This window comes from Mustela nigripes, chromosome 16 (assembly GCF_022355385.1).
Source record: "Mustela nigripes isolate SB6536 chromosome 16, MUSNIG.SB6536, whole genome shotgun sequence".
Lineage (NCBI taxonomy): Eukaryota > Metazoa > Chordata > Mammalia > Carnivora > Mustelidae > Mustela > Mustela nigripes.
In genome coordinates, this window is record NC_081572.1 from 55,689,513 (window position 1) to 55,709,601 (window position 20,089).

At 42.3% G+C, this 20,089-nt stretch overlaps 1 protein-coding gene across 1 annotated transcript in view; it reads left to right on the plus strand.

Annotated features, from left to right (window-relative positions):
- Nucleotides 1–4,440: 4,440 nt before the first annotated feature.
- The window catches only part of LOC132003263 (myosin-2-like), a 52,765-nt gene continuing 37,116 nt past the window's right edge, over nucleotides 4,441–20,089 (plus strand). Inside the window, exons 1-22 of the mRNA XM_059378589.1 lie at nucleotides 4,441–4,644; nucleotides 4,736–4,879; nucleotides 6,306–6,462; nucleotides 7,510–7,537; nucleotides 7,621–7,735; nucleotides 7,820–7,912; nucleotides 8,309–8,372; nucleotides 8,493–8,591; nucleotides 9,216–9,319; nucleotides 9,876–10,014; nucleotides 10,372–10,490; nucleotides 10,578–10,727; nucleotides 11,863–12,033; nucleotides 12,135–12,444; nucleotides 13,063–13,136; nucleotides 13,990–14,077; nucleotides 14,186–14,303; nucleotides 15,334–15,457; nucleotides 15,546–15,682; nucleotides 17,110–17,365; nucleotides 18,912–19,154; nucleotides 19,248–19,424. Coding sequence (XP_059234572.1) covers nucleotides 4,441–4,644; nucleotides 4,736–4,879; nucleotides 6,306–6,462; nucleotides 7,510–7,537; nucleotides 7,621–7,735; nucleotides 7,820–7,912; nucleotides 8,309–8,372; nucleotides 8,493–8,591; nucleotides 9,216–9,319; nucleotides 9,876–10,014; nucleotides 10,372–10,490; nucleotides 10,578–10,727; nucleotides 11,863–12,033; nucleotides 12,135–12,444; nucleotides 13,063–13,136; nucleotides 13,990–14,077; nucleotides 14,186–14,303; nucleotides 15,334–15,457; nucleotides 15,546–15,682; nucleotides 17,110–17,365; nucleotides 18,912–19,154; nucleotides 19,248–19,424 — 3,114 coding nt within the window. The remainder of the gene's footprint in view (nucleotides 4,645–4,735; nucleotides 4,880–6,305; nucleotides 6,463–7,509; nucleotides 7,538–7,620; nucleotides 7,736–7,819; nucleotides 7,913–8,308; nucleotides 8,373–8,492; nucleotides 8,592–9,215; nucleotides 9,320–9,875; nucleotides 10,015–10,371; nucleotides 10,491–10,577; nucleotides 10,728–11,862; nucleotides 12,034–12,134; nucleotides 12,445–13,062; nucleotides 13,137–13,989; nucleotides 14,078–14,185; nucleotides 14,304–15,333; nucleotides 15,458–15,545; nucleotides 15,683–17,109; nucleotides 17,366–18,911; nucleotides 19,155–19,247; nucleotides 19,425–20,089) is intronic.

The following is a 20,089-nucleotide window of genomic DNA, read 5'->3' on the forward strand; positions in this document are numbered from 1 at the left end:
AAGAACTTGTACACCGTTTTTTTTTTCAAGCTATGATCCCCCTGTTCTGAAGGTGACCTTTACTGAAGGAGCCACTTCACTGGGGCTTTCTTCATTTCTCAGTTAGATTATAACCTCCTGAAGACGGGATCAGTGGCTACTCTTCCCTTTGAACTTTCTTGCCCTACACAGATCAGTACTCATTCTTCAAATTCTTCTATTACTGAATTGTCAATAGACCTGAACGTGAAAGATATCCCAAAGGGTAAGTAAGCACTGGAAAGCAGAAATTCCCTAACTCATTAGAGCAGGGGTCAAAATTTTGGTGAAGTCAAGAAAAATGACGGAAGTGAATGTATATCTTTGATTTATTCATAGAGTGTAAAAGCAGATTGTCCTGACCGACATATTCCTTAGGCCCTAGTTCTCAGGCAACATTTACCAGTCACAAATCATGAGCCAGTTGGCACAGGGAACAATGGAGGTGTATTTCTCCCCCATTGGGAATGAGGCTTCTCATTTTCTTTTTTTACATCAAGAAAGAAATATATTAGACAGCTTCTATCTGTAAATATGGTATTCACCAAAGGATTTTACCAAGTGGGGAAGCAGAATATATCATTGTGAGGTGAATGGGAAGTGATGGACATTTTGCAAAGAACACAAAATAAAAAAGAGTTAATGATGCATAAAGATAACGTGCAGGGGCAGCAGGAATGGAGTAAGAAAATATCAAAATATTGGTCTGGGCACTACAAATTGCTGCTGAGTATAAGGAAAGAGTACCACTGTTCATCTGAAAGCAGAGGTGTCCAAGCAATGTGTCTTGACATCAGAAAGTTACAGATGTTCCATGAAATGTTGATCCCTTCAGCCTAGAGGTGGCTGGATGGGCCGGGAGGGCAGAACACCGGGAGGTGGCCTCTGGCTATGAGAAGCCTACCCATGGGAACCACAAAGTGTGGCCTGGGCTGAGAGAGAGTCTGAAATTGTACCCGACAATCCCCAAAGGAGGCAAGCACAATGGTGGTGTTTGCCATGTGCTGAGTAGAACCAAGGAGGACATGGATTGTAGCAGCCAGCTGAGAGTGTGACCCAGCTACAGGCAAGAGACCCCTGGAGATGCTGTGTTCCAGGATGCCTGGGATAGGGCATGCAGCCCAGAGTACGGCCAGCCAGGGTAAGGGCACTGGAAGGCAAAGTACGTTGTCCTGGTGGAGGGAGCTCTAGACCTTACACTTTAATACAGCAAACACTTCTGTGTGTTCCTGGCTGATGTGTCCTTTGAGTGGTGACCAACTTAGCAGCATGGTGACCCCTTTAACCCACAGACTTTGGAAAACCAGAACTTCAACATCTTTGGAAATATTTGATACGGAAGAGAAAGGGTTCAAGTGGATTCAGAATTTATTCTCATTGTCCTGGAAATTTCAACATTATGTTTCTCCGTAAAGAAGAAAGGAGAGCTGGGAAAATGTCAAGATATCATTTCAGTAGCCGCAAAAAATACATATATGTGGTTTTACATTTCAATTGCCTTCTTGCACAAACTTTCCCCACGATGATAGTGTGTATATTGTATGCTATCATTTTCAAAGTTTTGATCAGGAAATGTGTGTCATAATTTCAAGTATAAAGTCACATATAATCTAGCTGAAATTTCTCCTTGAAAGTTTAAGAAAGATCTTATTTGGAAGTTTTAGAGGCACTCAGTATTTAATATTTTCCTTAATCTTATCTATCTCATCCTTATATCACACAAAGAAATGTAAAGAAATATAAAGAAATGTTCTTACCAAGCCCCTTACAGATAGACCCAAATCACATCCATCATCATTATTATAGTGTAACTACACTAATATATCACTACTTTCTGGCGGTGTTAACATGAAAAATGTTGGGAAGTAGTCCCCCAAAGCACCTTTTACTACTAGAAAATCTTCAACCTTTCCCCCCAGAGCCAAGCCACACAAGTAGGCAGACTGGAGAAATGTCCTGTATGGAGGACCAGTTTGGGCCAAAGCAAAATAGCTAAAGAGTCAGGATATTCCCCCAAATCGCAAGAATACTGGAACAAGGAGAGGTTCTTCTTTCCTTTTAAACTCTCGAAGACGTGTAACCTAATTTTGCAGGGCTGGGAAGGAAAGATCAACAGGTGAAAATTCACCCCCACAAAACCAAAACAAACATTTGTGTTTTATTTCTGCCGTCGAATATGTGAAATATGAAAGGTGACGCAAGGCAAACCTGAATGGCGTGCCCAGCTAGGCCAGAAAGAATTTATGAGAGAAGCCAGTAATTCTGGCTGCCTCGCCACTGCCGTTATCCACCAGCCTGAACCTTCCTTTCAGATCATCTTCTCAAATTATCCATAGGAGATTTATTCACATACTCAATAAGAAAAATATTTCTAATTATATCCAGCCATTCTTAAGATGAATGAGAATTATGCAGGGGTGCAAGGCTGCCAAGACTTTTTCTGCCAAACAATTCCTTTTGACTTGAGAAAGAACGGGCAGCTGCATTGTTTCCATAGCTATCCATATAAAAGAGCCCTTGGAATGAGGCTGACTCGTCCTGCTTTAAAAAGCTCCAAGGTAAGTGGGAACGGGCAACAGGCTTTCAAGAGGGACACTGACCACGCTGCCCGGCGTCAGCTCCAGCTCCTCGCTCGGGTACAGCTCCTTTAGCTACTGCACGTTTTTACAACAGTGACTTTCGTAGCCTTCTGTTGACCACAGCTAGCAAGCCGCAGATGGGATTTTGTTATGTGTGTATGTGTGTTGGGGGAGGGGGGTGCTTTCGGTTAACTAATCCAGTGCTTACCCCCTCTTTTTTATAGAACTGTCTTGTTTCCAGGCTACGTCTTCTCACTTGCTAACAAGGTAAGGTTTGGACTAAGCAGTCCCTGGAGGAGAAGGTGAGAGGTTCTGAGATGCAGCTGTGTCACTTAGCAAGCTTTGAGAAAGTGCTGGTCCCAGGAAATACCTTAATGACTGTACTTCAGGAAAGGTGCTGGAGAGAGAGGGAAGGACGCCTTGCCTTTCAGAACAATGCACTTAGAGTCATTCAGAATGCAATCAGTAACATTAACCATTTCTTGCTTAACGAGGAAATGGCTACTGGAGTACTAGTATGCCGACAGAATATCATTCTGTAGGGAAAAGAGATCTGCAATAAGATTCTCTTGCCACAGATCTCAGTTTTGATAAAAACGTATCCTGCTATTACAATTCATTAAGTAAACATGATATCCAACAAGTAGGCAAGAAGGTACCTAGGAAAAAGCCTCCTTAAGCTGCTTAAAAACCTGTAAAAGGTTCCCTTGCCCGGTGCTGACTGTTGCATGAAGTTAAAACGCTGTGAGCCTTTTGTTAGGCACATAAAGGTATTAATAGGGCCAACTACTACGCCCCGCGTTTCTGGAGGGAGACACCGGTGGGTAGCAGATCAAAATGACTTTCAAGTAACTGGATCCTGTGATGATGGAGCGGCATTCTTTGCCAAATCTTTCGTTCTACTGATGCCGCTGGCAACCTGCAGATAACAGAATGGAGCAGTCCAAGTCTGCCTTCTCCAGCAGGAAATTTGGAAGGACAAAGGGAGCCCTTCAATGCAGAAGAATTAGGATAATATCATACTGCATGTCGACTAAACATCGATAAAATAAATTTAAAATAAAAATAATAATATGAGATAACATTTGCTATGGCTTTTATCCTCAGTTAACTTAACTGATTATTTGGATGATAATATGCCAATTATAAGAGATAATAAGCAAAGAAATTCTGTTAGGCAAACACTGATAAACACACAACCCGAGAAGAGGTAAACAAAATTATCATCCCCAAAACGCCTGACCTTGGGCACTTCTGGCTGAGTATCTAAAGGAGGAAATGAAGTTCTCTTGCAATCTAGGACAAGAAATGGAATTTTCTCCCATTACAATAAATGGCACTTTCCATCGAGATGGGAGCCTGCACTATTTGAAACTGCTTTTTCAGTCATCACGTAACTTTGTTCCCAAAGTAGCCATCCAGGATCTCACAGGCTCGGAATTAAGAAAGGCAGATGCTGTAATCCCTCTTCTAGGAGAGAGGCACCATTTTTCAAAAAGATCAAGGGATCAAGGGTCACCAGCTCCTCAGCAGCACGCGGAGACCACGCCCAGCTCCCGGAGGAGGATGCTAGTCTTGGATGTTGAAAGAAAATAGTGTGTGCCAAGCCTTGAGCACAGGGCTGGTTATAGAGCAACCCTCAATGCGATTGAGGCTTGGGATTAAGTTTGTTTCAGTAATGACAGCATGGTGAACAGGAGGCCTGCCTGGGGGAGATTTCCAGATAGGGCAGTTTCCATGAATTATCCCCACCAGTATATAGAGATATACTGATACACATGACAGTCCAGAATCTCTAACGTGAAATGCTTTGTCTCCATTAGGACCTCTGAGTTCAGCAGCCATGAGTTCAGACCAGGAAATGGCGATTTTCGGGGAGGCGGCTCCGTACCTCCGGAAGTCTGAAAAGGAGCGCATTGAGGCCCAGAATAGGCCCTTTGATGCCAAGACATCTGTCTTTGTGGTGGATCCCAAGGAATCCTTTGTGAAAGGGACCATCCAGAGCAGAGAAGGAGGGAAAGTGACGGTGAAGACCGAAGGTGGAGCGGTGAGTGGAGCCCCTGGAGCTGGCCCCGTTCTGTCAGTTCTTGTGTTTGGTCTCTCGACTCACCTGAGCCGTTATCTTCCCCGTTTTCCAGACCGTGACAGTGAAAGATGATCAAGTCTACCCCATGAACCCTCCCAAGTACGACAAGATCGAGGACATGGCCATGATGACCCACCTGCACGAGCCCGCTGTGCTGTACAACCTCAAAGAGCGTTATGCAGCCTGGATGATCTACGTGAGTGCCTCCCCTGCCCAAGTGGTTTTTATCGCCATGACCTTGGACCTGCCAGCCCACTACTTCCACTGTCATATAAATGGATCGAAAGCAGTGACCCATTTTTCTTTCACTAGTGCTATAACTAGTCATCGCACATGTTAACTAGCTAGCACATCAGTTAGTTAATGAGTTATAAGGTTCACTAGTGCTGTTATAAGGCATAACACAAGAGCCAGTACTTGATCCTTTGTCTTCCCCTCCAAAGCTGGGCAAGGCCATTGTCCATGTGGAGTGGGTTGGCCACATGTCCCCTGAGCAAACACGGGAGCAGCTACTGTTTATACCTCAGCAAGCCCCCCCACCCTGTTCTAGTTGTAGAATCATCCAGGGGGAAATGACACACTTGCACTTTAATGCATAAAAATGTTTTTAAAGACCAAATTTTGCTCATTTTCAGAAAGCTTCCAAAAGGACAGCAATTTGTATCTGTGTGTTATGGTCCCCTTTACACGAAGGCCACCCCCTGGAGGAAGCCCCCCATCTTCCCCAGGCAGAGTGGGGTGTCCTAGTCCTATGGTCTCTGCCCCAGACCCAGCTTTGATGGTCCATCCCTTCACACGTCTTCCCCCAGCACAGAACGTAGACTGGGAGCTTCCCAAGGAATGTACCTCACCCTTCATTCCAGGTGCCCTGCAGGGGTCTGGCACATAATACACAATTGAACTTACTACATCGCGTTGACATTTTCGTGTAGTTCAGCCAGTGCTTATGCTCAGCCAGACAACACCCACCCAGGTGCCCCTGGTGATTAGGGTTAGCATCCGTTCTGACTGGTCCATGCCCGTTTTACCCCAGTTGTTTAAGATTCTGAAAAGTTCCCTGTTTAATCATGACGTATTTACATCATTTTGGGTTCCGTGTCTTTATAGCTTAATAGTATTCTGCAAATGTCACCCCAGGATTGCTGGATCCTTGATTACATGCCTGCATCATACTGTCTTAGGATCGCCACAGTTCCCCTAACAAACTCCTTATCATTGGGCACTTCAGTTGTGTCCAAACTTCTGTTTTCATGCATCTGAGCGATCTTAATGCTGCAAAGGAAATACACACATATCTCCTAAAACACAGTAAAAATGTCTAACCCTACACATTAAAAAAAAAAAACACACACACACACAACTCAAAAACAAAAAAACCTTTGGAGCTCCTATTATCCAAAAACCATTATGCTAAGTCCCAAGAGGAACAATAAAAAGTCAAAACTGTGAGCCCTTCCCTCAAGGATTTTGCTATCTCACTGTTGAAAGTTCCAACTAATTTTCATGCCAATGCCTTCAGGAAATGTAGGGTACTTCCTTAAAGTGCTCCTTTGAGTCAGAATTCGTTTAACAAGTGAATTGCACACCTGACGGGAAAAGCTCTTTCTCATTCCCTTGGGTAGACCTACTCGGGCCTCTTCTGCGTCACCGTGAACCCCTACAAGTGGCTGCCGGTGTACAACCCCGAGGTGGTGGCCGCCTACCGAGGCAAGAAGCGCCAGGAGGCCCCGCCCCACATCTTCTCCATCTCTGACAACGCCTATCAGTTCATGCTGACGGGTGAGTTAAATGCTTTGTGTGTGCATAATCTTTTTGGAACCACAGGAGAGACAGACACTAACAGTCTCGAGATGCTCTTTGAGACCCTCGGTTGGGCTGGTGTATTGGTGAGGGAGATGGTCCAGGAAGGAGGGGGTGTAAAAGATGATTTGCAATCCTTACCATCACACAATTGCTCATGGTCTCTTCGACTTCTAAAAGGCAACAGGGGGTGGCCATAGTGAGAGAATTTGTTTTTGAATGACTCAGAAACTAGAAAAGCTTGAGCAAAAATGACAAACATTGTTTATGTGTGTGCACACACGCAATCACACGTACAAACTGTGCTCCCTTTGCCAAGAGCCGAAAACCGGAAGAGTACAATCTGCCCCTGTCTTATCCTCAATATCAGAAACTGTGACCAACGAATGCCCTCTCTATTAGGGAGGGCATAAATGCTCCTGTCCTGAGCCAGCCTCCATGCGCTCCAGATTTTAAGGTGTATTTGTTATTAAAACAGCTTTGCCATAAATCTTCTCCCTGGAAGACTACCTCAGCCAGCCTACTCTTAGCTAGTTGGGGAAAGGACTTAGAGAACTCGTCTTTGAAGAGAGTAAAACAAACCTTTCCCTCACACTATGACTAAAGCCGTGATTACTCCCAAAGCTACCACCTGTATTGTATTTACCCCATCCCGCATATTAAAATGCTTACTTCTCATGACTTCTTACACCTACAGTAAACACTCACTATTCACTGCTAGAGTTGTCATCTAAACCCAAGAGAAGGCTCAGTCCACTTCTGATATGTCCTTAGTGACCGGTGTTTTGTTGCAGTGTTCTGTTTAAACAGATGCACGTGCGCTTAAGTCAGGAGTGGGTTGTGGGGAAGTACTGGGGTACATGGAAGGGGCACTGGAAAAGCCTTAGGGATTGCAAAGGCCAGTCTGAAAAATACTAAGTTTATTCCATTTTACTTTACTCACTGTTTACACAAATACAAAACAACAACAACAAAAATAACAAACACACACCCCAGTATTAAATGGCTATGATTTCTCTCTTGTAGACCGAGAGAATCAGTCAATCCTGATCACGTAAGTAAATTTTATGCTTTCTTCTCACGGCTGTGATGGTTGCCAGGTTTGGAACTTCATCTCACTTAGTTTTTGTTTGACAGCGGAGAATCTGGTGCGGGGAAGACGGTGAACACCAAGCGTGTCATCCAGTACTTTGCAACAATTGCAGTCACTGGGGAGAAGAAGAAGGAGGAACCTACCTCTGGCAAAATGCAGGTGGGTCTGCGGCCAGACTCTAGACTCTCAGGGCTCTTGGGAAGTCTGGAGCCCCGGAGGTAAGGACCGCTCTTGCCTTTGCAGGGGACCCTTGAAGATCAAATCATCAGCGCCAACCCCCTACTGGAGGCCTTTGGCAACGCCAAGACTGTGAGGAATGACAACTCCTCTCGCTTTGTAAGTTGCAGACACAAGTATGGAGCCTGTTCACTGGTCACAGTGTATGGGGTGTTTGTGAATATGTTCTTTGAATCTTTTTTGTTCACATTATACTGCATCGGTCTTCTCCTTTCCCTCTGAGCATGTAATAACATGGATCCGAGTCCCATCTAAAAAGATATGTGACCCTATATCTGAGTTCTTTCTCATCTGTCATTACCTACAATTATTTATAATATGAAAATCAAAGATAAAATTCTTTTACCTAAAGAAACAGGATATACCTTTCCTGCCTCATACAATTAGTCTCTGGATTGATTTAATATCAACCAATTAGCATTCTAAGTATATTGAGTTTCCCAAAGATTTGATATGATTTGAAAACAAAGTAGTAATATTAGTTTTCCTTTCAAGGGTAAATTCATCAGAATCCACTTTGGCACCACAGGGAAGCTGGCTTCTGCTGATATTGAAACATGTGAGTGCTTGGATCTCCTTTATAGTCATTTCTGCTTCTTATAACCTACAAAGTCAACCCAAAGTAAAATGTGCATCCCACGTGAATTTTTGTATTGCCCTGTTGGTTATTTCCTTCCAGATCTGCTAGAGAAGTCTAGAGTTACTTTCCAGCTTAAGGCTGAAAGGAGCTATCATATTTTTTATCAGATCACATCGAATAAGAAACCAGAACTAATTGGTAAGAAATGTCATAATCCCTTTCTAGAATGATTGCACCAGCTCCTCTCCATGCATGGTCCAGCCTAGTATTCCATGACTGAATTTTGTCAGGTCTATCACCTTGATTTCAAAAGTAGTTTTGTGAGTTTATTGTGATTCTAGAAATGAAAAGCAAAAATGTAACACCTTCAAATCCTATCACTATGAAATAACCACTGTGAACACTTTGGTGAATATTATTGTACTCATTTTCTGAACATATAGATACTCAGACATACAGTAACTGGAATCCTACATCAGTGTTCTTCTGTGATGTACTTTTTTCATCAGGCAATACCGTATCATGGGTTTTTTCCATGTCACCAATTATAGCTCCACATTATTATTTCTAATGGTTGCATCATGTTATATTCTAGAGATAAGCATAACTTATTTAGCCATACCTTTCAAAGGATATTTAGGTGGTTTCCAATTCTGGATTTTTAATAGTCCGCAATGTGCTGATCATTCTTACAGATATAACTTCTCCCAGTATGTGATCATCTTCTTTAGCTTCATAGACTGTCTTAGACTTTGTCTAGATATCTCTTGTTTTAATGAAGGGGATCATTCTGCTTACCTTTTCTCTGTTCCATGTACTTAGAAATGCTTCTGATCACCACCAACCCATATGACTACCCATTTGTCAGTCAAGGGGAGATCAGTGTGGCTAGCATTGATGATCAAGAAGAACTGATGGCCACAGATGTAAGTGCAACACAAGAAACTCAGAATGATGATGTTGGGTTAGAGCAATGGTCCCTCCGATAAATATTCAGTTTCTAGTAGAAATAGCAAAAGAGGGTTCAAAGATGTGCATGGATGTGCCACCTGAAGTCAGCCAAAAAGATAAAAATGTGCCCCCACAACACGTGACTTTTAAAGGTCTATCATTTCTGAATTTATCTAAACCACATTTTTTGGGGGGGTAATCTACATGAATGAGATCCATACCACTTCTCAAAAACAATAAGTTCCTTAAGTTTACTGTCTTGTTCTCTATCTTGTTTCCTTCTTCAATCTGCTAGGGTTTGCAGATATAGGGTCTGCACCTATAATTCTAAAGCTCAGTGCTGGCCTTTGGTTGATCAACTCCCACTAGCCTTTGGTTAATCAACAGCCCTCTCTAAAGTGTTCCTCGCACCCCCATCAGCAATGATAATTTCCTCAGTTTGACCAATATGTCAAGAATCAGAATGTGAACGATGCATAGTAAGCATGTGGATCATAAACCTAACAGTTATTCTCTTGGTTATATTGGCAGAGCGCTATTGATATTCTGGGCTTCACTAATGACGAGAAAGTCTCCATCTACAAGCTCACAGGGTCTGTGATGCATTACGGGAACTTGAAGTTCAAGCAGAAGCAGCGGGAAGAACAGGCTGAGCCAGATGGCACCGAAGGTAACCAACTAAGTCATCCCCGATTTTTTGTTTTCAAAAACACATTCTTAACTTGTTACCTTGAGTTTTTCAAGGAAGACAAAGTCATTTTTAAAAATTGAGTTTTAAAGTATACCCAGATAATATAGTATGTGAAGCATTGTGTTAGATAGATGTTTTCTATCATCTATGAAGTTCCTTAGGGCACACTACCCATAATAAAATTCTTGAACTTAGTGAAAAAGAAATGGGTAAGAATGCTCAAAGAGATATTCTGAAAACACTGCACAAAATGTCTGTAGCTTAAAAACTTTTTTTTTTGAGAAAATGGGTTGCTCTGGGCCATAATAACATTGTTTTATCCTTTCTTCCTTGCAGTTGCTGACAAGGCGGCCTATCTCCAGGGTCTGAACTCTGCCGACCTGCTCAAAGCCCTCTGCTACCCCAGGGTCAAGGTCGGCAACGAGTACGTCACCAAAGGCCAGACGGTAGAGCAGGTAGGTGCATAATTCAAATTCACCGGCGGAATCAAGCATTTTTACAGTCCTCTGATAACCTCAAGAGATATATTTTTGTTTTTCAAGGTGACCAATGCTGTGGGTGCTCTGGCCAAAGCCATCTATGAGAAGATGTTCCTGTGGATGGTCACCCGTATCAACCAGCAGCTGGACACCAAGCAGCCCAGGCAGTACTTCATCGGGGTGTTGGACATCGCCGGCTTTGAGATCTTTGACGTGAGTTGGTAGCTGGTTGGTAAGGGGAATTTGCAGTACGGCAACAGAAATATCAATAAGAAGAAATCTGTGAATATTATAACCCTCTCTCACTACTCCAAAAAGCTATGCTGAACCTTAGAAGGGAATGATGGGAGTAACTACTAAGCATTTACCGCAGTAGCAGTCCCCCTTCTATGAGAGACTATGCACTTGATGAGCACTCTGAGTTGCTATGGGACCCAAAGAGGGTTAGGAGCTAGCTCGGTGTCGGGGGGAGGAGGGAGCCCTAAAACTCCCACAGCGCCAAATGTAGTTAACATAAAAATGTCAAAGTAATCCTGTGAAACATTTAACATGTTCTGAATATATGGTGGGGGAAGTCATTGAAAAACACTTACACAAGACAAGAAGAACAGAGAAAAAAGAGTAGTAATTAATAAAGTCAGCATTTATTCTCATTAATGGGATATTGTAAGATAAAAATCCCTATTTGATGAAATATAGTTTTCCTGCTTACAGTTTTAGGAAATTTATCTCTTTCTAATTATAAAAGCAAAAGTCAGACATTGTAGAAAATATGCCAAATCAAGGGGAAGGGTCCCCTATTAACACCACTATTTGTATCAAGCTAATGTTAACGTTTTGGCATCTGGGTTTTTTTGTTTTTGTGTTTGTTTTTTTAACATTAGTGTGTTATCGCACTGTATATGATAGCTGGTATCTTGATTTTGTTTTAATTTCCAATGAAGAAGAACAAGAGTGTCAATTATTGTCCACTTGCAAAGCAGACACTCGTGATTTCCATACAAGAGAGACCCCTCACAGCCAACTCCAAACAGGTTGCCCATTAGCTCTTAATTGTGTCAATGGAAAATGGAGAAGATAATGGAATAAACATGAAATGATGAAGTGGGAACTCAGAAAAATCCTTGAGTGAGCTTAAGCCGGTGCAGGGCAAGAGCTTTAATGTGATCTAGGATTCTGTAGTAAAATGGCACCAGAGAAAACAGTAGATTTCATAGTGCTCCCCTGCACCATGATTTTGATATCTGTAATCTAAAGGCTATTCGACATATATTTTTAAATTAAGAAGGCCTACATTTAAAAATGCTCAACTTGCTCAAAACAAAAGCGAACACATGTATTTATTTAGTTCAACAGCCTGGAGCAGCTGTGCATCAACTTCACCAATGAGAAGCTGCAACAGTTCTTCAACCACCACATGTTCGTGCTGGAGCAGGAGGAGTACAAGAAGGAGGGCATCGAGTGGACCTTCATCGACTTCGGGATGGACCTGGCTGCCTGCATCGAGCTCATCGAGAAGGTCTCCTGAACTGTCCACTCAGTAACGTCTTCTCCTAAACTCCCTGACTCATCTTACAGCTCATATTTACCCTATATGCATTTTGTTTTGCTTTAATGCAGCCCATGGGCATCTTCTCCATCCTGGAAGAGGAATGCATGTTCCCCAAGGCCACAGACACCTCCTTCAAGAACAAGCTGTATGAACAGCATCTTGGAAAGTCAGCCAACTTCCAGAAGCCCAAGGTTGTCAAAGGCAAGGCTGAGGCTCACTTCTCACTGATCCACTATGCCGGCACCGTGGACTACAACATTGGTGGCTGGCTGGACAAGAACAAGGACCCCCTGAATGAGACCGTGGTTGGGCTGTACCAGAAGTCTTCGGTGAAAACTCTAGCTTTCCTCTTCTCTGGGGCTCAAACTGCTGAAGCAGGTAACATTCAAGAAACCTATCACTTTCTCTAGGTATTCCAAAAAGTGCTGTTAGTTTGAGGCTGATCTCAGAACCCTGCCAGAAGGATTGCAGAGCCAGATCCATTGTTCTTCCAAGTTTTGACTAAGTAGGCTGCGTTACAATCATACATTTGTGTCTCACTTACTGCAAAGGGTTAGAGAGGAACTGTTATGATCTCAACCAATGAAAAGCCTCAGCTTCTATGATTCTCTCCTACTTCTTCCTCCACATCTGCTGGATATTGAGTATCTGGGGATATTTAAGAAAGTGGAATGACAACCTTCTACCTATCTAGACTAGCTTCTATTGATGGTTTTTGAAGTTATTTTGTCTCCACTTGTCCTAACGTTGAGGATCCATTTTTATATGGTGAAGTGAATGCCCTTTACTTCATCTTCTAATGGAAGAAAAAAATCAAAAACAGTGAATACAAGCTTAGTTGACAGCTAAGTGTCATTTGGGCTCCAGTGGCGAGGCCGGTAGTGTCCAAAAACTGCTCCATCAGATGCGTGCAGAAATTGGCAATAAACAAGCAAGAAATAGCCCTGTCAGTTCAAAACCACACTTGAATGACACCTTTTCTTATTTGCTTTCCAGAGGCGAGTGGTGGTGCCAAGAAAGGTGGCAAGAAGAAGGGCTCTTCTTTCCAGACCGTGTCTGCCCTTTTCAGAGTAAGGAAGAAACTGTTTTTGACACTCCCCACTTACTTTAGGAATTTGTTTTTAAAACCACAGAGTTCTTTCCACAAGTCACTGAGGAAAAGACTGATACTGATTAATGATATCTGTTAATCTAGTTTTGGGTTATAATTATCTAGTTTTGGATTATAATAATTACTCAGAAATTATTAGCTCATCTTTCATGCCAAGGAACACAATGCCACATATTTTATAGGAAATTTTGTAAAACTGAATATTCTCCCATTCATAGTCTAGCTGAGTCATAAGACTAAGCAATGAATGACATGGTACTCAGAGAGATTAAATTAACAGTAAGGCTAATGAAAATCTAGCAGCTAGCCTATAGGAAATTTAATAGAATATTCTTGTCCTTAATCTGGTCAGTCCTCAATTATAGCTGGTAAGATTGTTCCCCTTTAGATAACATTTATGCCCTAAGAGTTAACTGGGTTGGAAAGGGGAGCTATGTTTATGAGAAAAAGCAGTGTGGTGCAGGTTCACATGTCCTCCCTGGAGAACCCTGGAGCCGGGTAGAAGAGAGTGCGGCCATCTTGTATAAGAAAGCAATGGCCTTGTAAGTGTATGAGGGAAGCCATGGACCAGGGAGGAAGTAAGGCCTGTGTGAAGCTGCTTCCCGTGTGTAACTCCTGCCAACTCAAGGGGAGAAAGAGGTAAAGAGGAGAAACCTACATCTCTGGAGAAGGATAGCAAGCTATTACTTTACATGGAAATGATCCATACCAGTCATTCAACTCAGCCATAAACATTAAACTTAATAGACCTCGCCAAATGCCCACAACCATGGTGCAAGTTAGAGATAACGGGCTTTTTCCTGACCTCACAGGAGAACTTGAACAAACTGATGACAAACCTCAGGAGTACCCATCCTCATTTTGTGCGCTGTATCATCCCCAATGAAACAAAGACTCCTGGTAAGAAGCTCTAGAGTGAAGGCATGAAGCAGGACTGCCACATCTCCTTTAAAAACAACAACAACAACAATGACAACTCTGCAGTGTAATCCATATGTATACTTTCAGGGGCCATGGAGCATGAACTTGTCCTGCACCAGCTGCGGTGTAATGGGGTGCTGGAAGGGATCCGCATCTGCAGGAAGGGGTTCCCAAGCAGGATTCTTTACGCAGACTTCAAACAGAGGTCAGACTCTCTGAATTATGGTACATCTTGAAGTTTAGTATAAATATATTTATTGCAAACAAAATAATTTGGTGAAGAAAATATGCCTCTATTCGTCTTTAATTTGCCACAAAAAAAGAGTAAAAAAATCATAAGCCTCAAAACACCATTAAAATATAAATATACCACCTATTTTGTACTCCAGACTTTTCGTGGGCTTTATTGAGCTCCTGGGACAGCTTGTAGAAAAACACATTAACCTCAGTAATTAGGAGAACTACCATTTTTTTCATGTATAACATGTAAGTACTATCAATACCTCCTCTTATAGATGAATAAACTGAGGCTCATGAGATTAAACTATCTGTCCAAAGTCACATGGGTGCTGGTAGGTAGGCTAGGAAACTCAGAGTCATTTTCTGTTACTTTCTTTCTCCCTGGTTTCCCAGGGTTTCCAGAACCATCACAATACAAGCTCCTAAGCAATTCTTTCTCCTCCCTAGACAAGCCCATCTTGGGAATCAAATAAGAGGCAAAGGGGCAAGAGGCTGGTGGCAGCTCCAGGAAGCTGCCCCCTCCTAAGGCTGGGCCTGGTGGAGTGGGCAGAGAACTTCAGTGTACAAAACCCAAAGCTCCATTACACATTTATTGGGGTGATCAGGACAGTTTCTCCTACCTGAACTGGACCTTTCTACCCAATTCCTCACTAAAAATTTTCGTTTTGGGACTCAGGATCATAAAAATCAAATGAATCTAGCCAGGAAAACATGTTACATTTCATCGGTCATCCTCGCCTAGATGCGAACAAGATCATAGGATCCTTTCCTGAGAACAAGTTCTGATGACACAGAAGGGAAAGTCTGCAACTGTGCAGGAGTGTGGAATGGAATGAAAACTATTGGTGCTAGCCTGACCACCCATGTGCCTAAAGTCCTTCCTGAGAACAAAGAAGGATACTTTTCTTTAAAGCTCTGATTTTCTAGAGATCATTTAATGTTTATCTGCTATTAGTGTCATCATAAATAAACTTAAAAAAAATTTACTTAAACAGGTACAAGGTATTGAATGCAAGTGCTATCCCTGAAGGACAGTTCATTGACAGCAAGAAGGCTTCTGAGAAGCTTCTTGCATCCATCGACATTGACCACACCCAATATAAATTTGGTCACACCAAGGTAATGGTCTCTAAAGCTTACTTGATGCTATCTGTGTCCCTATGAAGTTTCTGTATAGTGTCTGATCTGCAACTCCTTCCATGCATAGGTCTTTTTCAAAGCTGGTCTTCTGGGGCTCCTAGAGGAGATGCGAGATGAGAAGCTGGCCCAGCTGATTACAAGAACCCAAGCCAGGTGCAGAGGGTACTTGGCAAGAGTGGAGTACCAGAAGATGGTGGAGAGAAGGTATAAACATAATTTGTTTCCTTATTCCCATCTTTCTGCTCCAGAAACACATTAAATTGGCATAACCCAGATATGATAAGGCCACAAACATAAGCAGGAACGAATAAAGTGTCCTATACTGAAGTGGGGATAGAGATATACCAGAAAATTGAAGTTAAGGATCATCACCATGAAACATATTCTGACTGTCCAGGTTAAAGAAAGAGAGAGACAGCATAAAGCGTGGCCAGTTCCTATCTCACAAGAGAAAAGATACCAGTATAAAAATATACTAGTGTGAATTTAGTGGGTAGATCATTAAATTAGATACACTGAGCTGAACAGCAGATGGTATTTTCAATAGTGATTTTATACAAGATGCAGAAACAACTTCTTCCCTCTGATCAGTTCTATTATCAAGCTATTATGATGTAAAATATTAAGGGCATTTATCTGTGAAAGATTTTTTTTTCAGTAAGTTAATACAATGTCACCAAGGTATGTGGCTTTCTGGTGATCTGATCTGATGCAGAGACAGAGTTCTAAATCTAAAGATCCAGGTGTCTCAGACAGCAGAATGCATGTGAATGGGCCCCACAGTGAGAAATGCATTTTTTATGGACATATACACATTCATATGTTTGTGTATGTAAATATATATGTAATTTACATCAAACAAATTTTATTTCTCTATCCTGTAGTTATGTTAATATTTTCTATTGTAATCTATTTTTATTAAAAATAGTATGTCATAACCCACTATGTGTGTGTGTATATATATATATACACGTGTGTGTGTGTGTGTGTATATATACACATATGTATGTATTTGGGCAGTTGATTGCCTATCTAGGGGGGTAATTAATCTTTTAAATAAATTAGATTTTTTTAATGTGATAATATTACAGAGTAGAATGCAAAATTCACACAACACATAAAATGCAAAACCAGAGATTCTTCACAGCAATTCTGTTTTTAATGAATCCTTTTGTTCCGTGCCCTCATCCCTCAGTGGTCTTGAAAGTGATTTCACCACTGCTCTTAGTGGTGTTCCAGAAGGAAAGCTTGAGAAGCACTGATCTACAGCAGTAGTTCTCAAAGGGTGGTCCTTAGACCTATATCACCAGCATCTCTTGCAAACTTGTTACAAATGTGAATTTTAGACTGTCTCTCAGATCTTCTGAGGGAATCTCTGGAGATAATGTTCAGGGACTAGCATTTTATCAAGTCCGTCATGATCCTTAGGCATACCAAAAGTTTGAGAGGCACTGATGTAAAGAAAGGAGTGATTACAGAGTCCTTGACCATCATCCCCAAATAGAATTTCTTGCATCTGTGCTTTTGAAGATAGGAGAGGCATACGGTGGGGGCAGAACCCCTAGCTCCTGCTGCCAAGACTTCAATTTCTTTATCCACGCAATATCAAATTTTCATTAATTAAATTTCAGGGAGTCCATCTTCTGCATCCAGTACAACATCCGCGCCTTCATGAACGTCAAGCATTGGCCCTGGATGAAACTCTTCTTCAAGATCAAGCCGCTCCTCAAGAGCGCGGAGACCGAGAAGGAGATGGCCACCATGAAGGAAGAGTTTCAGAAAACCAAAGACGAGCTTGCCAAGTCAGAGGCCAAAAGGAAGGAACTGGAGGAAAAAATGGTCACTCTCTTAAAAGAGAAAAATGACCTGCAGCTCCAGGTTCAGGCTGTAAGTAGTGGGGTCATGGTGGGTGCTGCTCATCGGGATGCAAGCACTCGAACTCTGGGCACTGGTGGTGGTGCGCTGGGTAGTTAGTGTGGGGACACTCACTGGAAAGGGAAGGTCGGAGCACTCTGATGGTTCTAGTACAGTCCATATATCCCTTCATCGCCCAAACCAGGACTGGGGCAATAAGGTAGAAAGGACCACTGTCACCTGTTCTCCACTATTTCATCGAACTATAGGACCTATGATTTGTTTTCCCTTTGACATCAGTCCTTGAAAATGATTTTCACACAAACTATCCCAAATGAAATATTTAGGGGCAGATAGCATGTAGAGATTGATTTTTTTTTTTTTAATCTCTGAAACTTCCTTTAACTTCTCAATATCCAGGAGTTTTAAATCATGATATGTACAGCTGACAGATATGAGTGTTCTCCATCACATTTTACAGAAATGTTGTTTGTCACTGACCTCCAAAATTCAGATTCACTCTTTCCAGTCCACGTGCACACTCAATGCCCCCATGGCATGCAGACCGCTGCCTTGGCACCCCCGATGCTCTGCCTGTTCCCAGCTCTCCCTCCATCCCGCCCACTCACTGCTCACTCCTGCACCAGTCATTTGACTGGTCATTTGAGAACTGCCTCCATAACTCTGAAATGTAATTTATAAGACTGTCTTTCATTCAGAGTGAACTAAATTAGTCTAGTATCATACTCAACACAAAATCATATATTTCTCCTGTTGATTAAAGTAAGTTTCTTCTGTCAAGTTTGGGCAATGTAATAATTCTTTCTACTAGATTACGGAAGGAAAAAGAGCAGTTTTTCTGACCCAGCCCCTTCCAATCTATCCAGAATGCTCTTCTGTTGTCCCTGGAGAATTACTTAGAATCTGTCCTATACCACTATATCCACTACATGAGCACACTGTACATTTTACTCTTACGTATTCAAAGGCTAGTATGGAGACTCACTGGTGAATGTATTTATCAGTTTCTCGCTCATATTCTGTCCGCTCCCAACCCTCGTAATTGGAAACATAGCAGGTTGTCAGGAATTTCTTGATTACTTTATGCCTCAACTTGAATGTCGAAAAATTATAACCACCATCTTCCTCCAGTACTACAAAGAGAAGCAGTTCATTAGCAGCTGCATCCTGAATTCCCCACTGGGATGCCTTCTCTCTTCCTGCTCCATCCCCCAATGACTCGATTTCTACAAAATGAAATCCTGCCCACCTCTCAAAGTGTAGTTCAAATGTCACTTTATTCAAGAAACCACCTCTAATAGAATTTCTCTGATCTCTTCCATCACAAATGCTTTCTGAATTCATGACAGATTTGGGGAGGGGTGGGCTTTCTAATCTACTAGAAAATATACTATTCTAAAAGAACAGGACATTTTGTTTTCCCACAATGTATCCTGGATTGAACACAGGAGGTGGTTCAAAAACCTAAATCCAAAGAACCAACAGCAGAGATTGACAGTGTTATCACTGTGAAATATTTCATTCTTTCTTTCCAATTTTGATTTTTTTCCAACTCAAGGAAGCTGAAGGTTTGGCTGATGCAGAGGAAAGATGTGACCAGCTGATCAAAACCAAAATCCAGCTGGAGGCCAAGATCAAGGAGGTGACTGAGAGAGCAGAGGATGAGGAGGAGATCAACGCCGAGCTGACGGCCAAGAAAAGAAAACTGGAGGACGAGTGTTCAGAGCTCAAGAAAGATATTGACGACCTTGAGCTGACCCTGGCCAAGGTTGAAAAGGAGAAGCACGCCACAGAGAACAAGGTATGAGTTATATTCTGTTCTACTATACAGATGTTCTGCCACCCTACTAACATGCTTTAGCACAGCTACCATTTCTTTTTTTAATTTTTTAAGGTGAAAAACCTCACGGAAGAGATGGCAGGTCTGGATGAAACCATCGCAAAGCTGACCAAGGAGAAGAAAGCCCTCCAAGAGGCCCACCAGCAGACTCTGGATGACCTTCAGGCAGAAGAGGACAAAGTCAACACCCTGACCAAGGCTAAAATCAAGCTAGAGCAGCAAGTGGATGACGTAAGTCTTAAGATTATCAAGAAGATTATTTTCTTCGAAAAGAAGCTAAGCATTCCTTTAGACTAAACATTACTTATATTTAGCTTGAAGGGTCCTTGGAGCAAGAAAAGAAACTTCGCATGGACCTAGAAAGAGCTAAGAGGAAACTTGAAGGTGACCTCAAGTTGGCCCAAGAATCCATAATGGACATTGAAAATGAAAAACAACAACTTGATGAAAAGCTCAAGAAGTAAGTGTGAAAGAATTGCTTATGACCTTGCCTTCAATGGGTGGATATACACTCAATTGTGTTTTTTTGCCACTTTTCAAAAAGGAAAGAGTTTGAAATGAGTAATCTGCAAAGCAAGATTGAAGACGAGCAAGCAGTTGGCATTCAGCTGCAGAAGAAGATCAAAGAGCTCCAAGTACGCTTAGATTTCTATCAGTCTGGCTCAGAGAGGCATAGTTATGACACAGAGAAGCTAAGTGTGTGCTTTTCACCACCCCCAGGCCCGCATCGAGGAGCTGGAGGAGGAAATCGAGGCAGAGCGGGCCTCCCGGGCCAAAGCAGAGAAGCAGCGCTCTGACCTCTCCCGGGAACTGGAGGAGATCAGCGAGCGCCTGGAGGAAGCCGGTGGAGCCACTTCCGCCCAGATCGAGATGAACAAGAAGCGCGAGGCCGAGTT